General features: G+C 45.9%; 1 protein-coding gene across 1 annotated transcript in view; it reads right to left on the bottom strand.

The window, feature by feature from the left end:
• The window catches only part of TECPR1 (tectonin beta-propeller repeat containing 1), a 20,393-nt gene extending 19,281 nt beyond the window's left edge, over positions 1-1,112 (bottom strand). The window contains exon 1 of the mRNA XM_010136188.1: positions 882-1,112. Coding sequence (XP_010134490.1) covers positions 882-1,112 — 231 coding nt within the window. The remainder of the gene's footprint in view (positions 1-881) is intronic.
• Positions 1,113-3,284: the final 2,172 nt, after the last annotated feature.

Here is a 3,284-nt window from a genome sequence, read left to right as displayed (position 1 = left end):
TCCCCCCCCCCCCCCCCTTACCTACTAGAGAATTACTGGCAAAGTGTGTCACGTGATACTGTCTTAAGTTTTAAAATAACAAAGTTTAAAGTTTTGCATTTTTGAAGGACATGTTTACATAACAAAAGGAACATTATTAAAAGGCTGGAAAGTTGTATCAATGTTAAATAATGTATGAAATTAATTTGTTGTATTTTTACCCACGCAGAATAACTTAATGCTTTTTCTCAACTCTTATTTATCCCATTGTCCATCAGAAATCAAAGAAATGTGCTCAAGAAAATCCTTCTGTTTTCTCTTTCAAATAACTTTTGGTTAACTTAAAAACAAAATAGATAAATTCTCAATAAAATACCGATTTAAAGACATTCTTTTGAAGTACGCTACACAGGAATGACCATCTTAACACTTCTGTGCAAAAAAGCTGGAAACATTGTACTTCGACAGAGCGTTATGCCTTTATTAGAGAAGCCTTTAATCACTAAAAAACCAGCATTTTCTTTATGTATTTCTGATAACGCGTCTTTGTTGCCTGGAAGTGATACTGCACATTTTTTCAAGGGGGTTGTGTCTTTGTCACTAAGAAAAGGAAAACATCAGGTGAAAAGGGTGAAAGTTCCAGTCTGGAATGGCTTGCATAAAGCAGGCGGTAGCACACAGCGGTGTTGATTTTGGTAAGGGAAGTATAACCTTCCTTTTGGAATCCAAATATTAAAAAAATAACCTGCTACTCAGCACACATATACTCTTCAAAACATCCAATGAAGACAAATAAACCCAAACAATCTTCCTGTGAGAAAACCACGCAGAGACAGCTGATGCACGGATCCTTTCTGGCGAGTATGTGGTGGTGTGATAGAGGTACCTGTAACATCTCATACCTGATTCTCATAGGTTTCTTCCTGGTATCTGATAGGAACATCACCTGAGGACACGTAGGTGTATACTTGATGATCACAGGCTATTCCCCAGCAGTGCTGTTTGACAGCAGAGACCCGTTTGAATTCCAGCTGTGTGTCCTTACAGAGCTCCCAGTACTGGCCAACAGTGGACAGAGTGTAAACCCTCCCAAAAATGTCAACAGCCCACAAGAGGGAACCGGGCATGGCCATGTCTGAAAGGCAAAGAGGAGGTGTTAATGGCAATGACAGTTTGAAAAATGGATCTGGAACCTACTGAAGATCAGTCCTGCTCTGAGCCAGCATCAGTCAAATCAAATAAAGATGTAAAAATGATCTTTTAGAAAAGGCCCGTGCAAAGCTGGCAGCCAGATCTCTCAGTCAGAGCTGTGCAGTTACACCTCTTAGCTGGCTCTGAAAGGCATGAGAGAGACCTCGCTCCCGGCACACTATTGTCCATCCTACAGGAGCTCACATTAACAGGGCAGCTTTGGCAGGCAGAGGACAGAAGTGAGATGAAGTAGCATGGACCATTTGACAGCAGAAGGCTTCACTCTTGAGAGCTGGTGTAGCTGGTGGTGCCACACACCCCACTCACCTCAGCTGCACAAAGCCACCATCTCCTCTTGGTGCGTGCCAACATAGCTACACCGGTACAAAGGAGAAGATGGGAGCTTCTCCATAAGCAGACACCTGGTTTTAATCCATGGACATAGTACTGCTGCTGCCAGGAAAGCTCTTTCCAAAGCACTCTAGTGAATGCTTTGGGACCTGTTTTTTACTTAATACACAGGTGTGATACTTGTGTAAGTACACACAGAATGTAGTTTGACAGCAGAGACTGGTTCAGTTCCATTCCAGTTTAATCACTTGATAACCTGCCATTTTCCGGGCACTGCAGCCCTGCCCTTTGTGGAGGGGTCAGCATTTTACATGAGGTAGGTGGACCCCAGTCCTTTTAGAAGTCAAGAAGGGCTTCTGTTTCTGTCACTTGGCCTTCTGATGCCATCAAACTGCACGAATTTTGGTTGTTCGGTATGGCTGACTACTGATAAGTATCTGGAACTTTGCCTCCAGTTCTACCTACTCTGCAGTGGAGGATTGGGAGGGGAAGGGTAGAAAAGAGGACTGGGATCCCAGGGAGGATGTTTCAGAGTTCTTCGGTTTTTAGAACTGCTGCTGCTAAGTACCTAAAAACCTGAATCCACCAGGTGAAAAACAGGTAACAGAAGACAATGTACAGCAGCAGAGAACGAGTGAGGCCGGGGGAACGTCGCAGGCATAATTCCCCTGCTAGCTGTGGCAGCATAACTACGATAATCCTCTAGTTTTGACTTTGTTGGTGGTGTTGCTGGGAGTACGAAGGCATGTAGCACTGCCTTTGTCTGCTCTCGAAGCAGCCACTTCTTTATAACCCGCCTTTCTACATTACTGAAGTAAGATAGTACAGAGGGATGTAATAAGGAGAAAATGGAACGGAAAATTCTGCAGAACAGTCTTTGTAACGGAGGAAAATACATGCATTTAATCTTAGCAACCAGAATGCCAACGAGTCTGGAGTACAGGCAGCACTACGGATGATGCAGTGAGGCTATCTGCCTAGCCAGATGATAAAGAAAAGTGATGCTTGGCTGTGATAAAGGCGAGCGAATATACAAAGGCAGATCTGTATCTGGAATGCCAGCCCAGGCAGGCAGAGAAGTACCTGGAACAGCTCTGGAGAGGGTGTGGAAGTTCCAGAGAATTGTAGGAGAATGCATTTGGGAATATAAACTACTTTTAAGACTTCAATTTAGGCCCCTTTGCACTGGCTCTGTTGCGGAAGATGAAGACTGATGTTGCTTAAATTTGAAGGATGTTCAGCGCTTGTGGCTCACCTGCATTTCAGTGAACACAGAAGTTGCCGAGTACTCTCAGGGGACTGGAAACAATCACATCCACACCTGCTAAACTCCTCCCTCAGCTCAGACAGGTCATTTCTGACAGAATTAAAACTATGTAAATGCAGATGATATGTTGTTAATTACAATTTCTGGCTGCCTGGCATAACGCTGATTGCTGCAGAATTCAAGGAAAACACCCCGACTCCGAGCCTACTGCCAAAGCAGGGCGGTGGCGGCAGGAGCTCGCTGATGTCAGGCGGGGGTGAAGCACCGCAGCTGTGCAGGTGCTCGGCGGTAAAACGCGCACCGACAGCGTTACCCCCGGCTCCAGCCACCGCGCTTGCCAAGCGCTCCCGATACTCGCACGGAGCCCCGCAGGCGCCGCTTTACATCCGCGGGACCTCAAAGCGCTTCACAAACTTAACAACGCATAAGTAATGCCCGGGAGCAACCCGCGGGGCTGACGGCAGCGGGCGCCCGCTGCTCGTTCGGGCGGGCATTA

This window comes from Buceros rhinoceros, unplaced genomic scaffold, assembly GCF_000710305.1.
Source record: "Buceros rhinoceros silvestris isolate BGI_N320 unplaced genomic scaffold, ASM71030v1 scaffold44145, whole genome shotgun sequence".
NCBI lineage: Eukaryota > Metazoa > Chordata > Aves > Bucerotiformes > Bucerotidae > Buceros > Buceros rhinoceros.
This window is presented reverse-complemented; position numbering and strand designations above follow the sequence as displayed.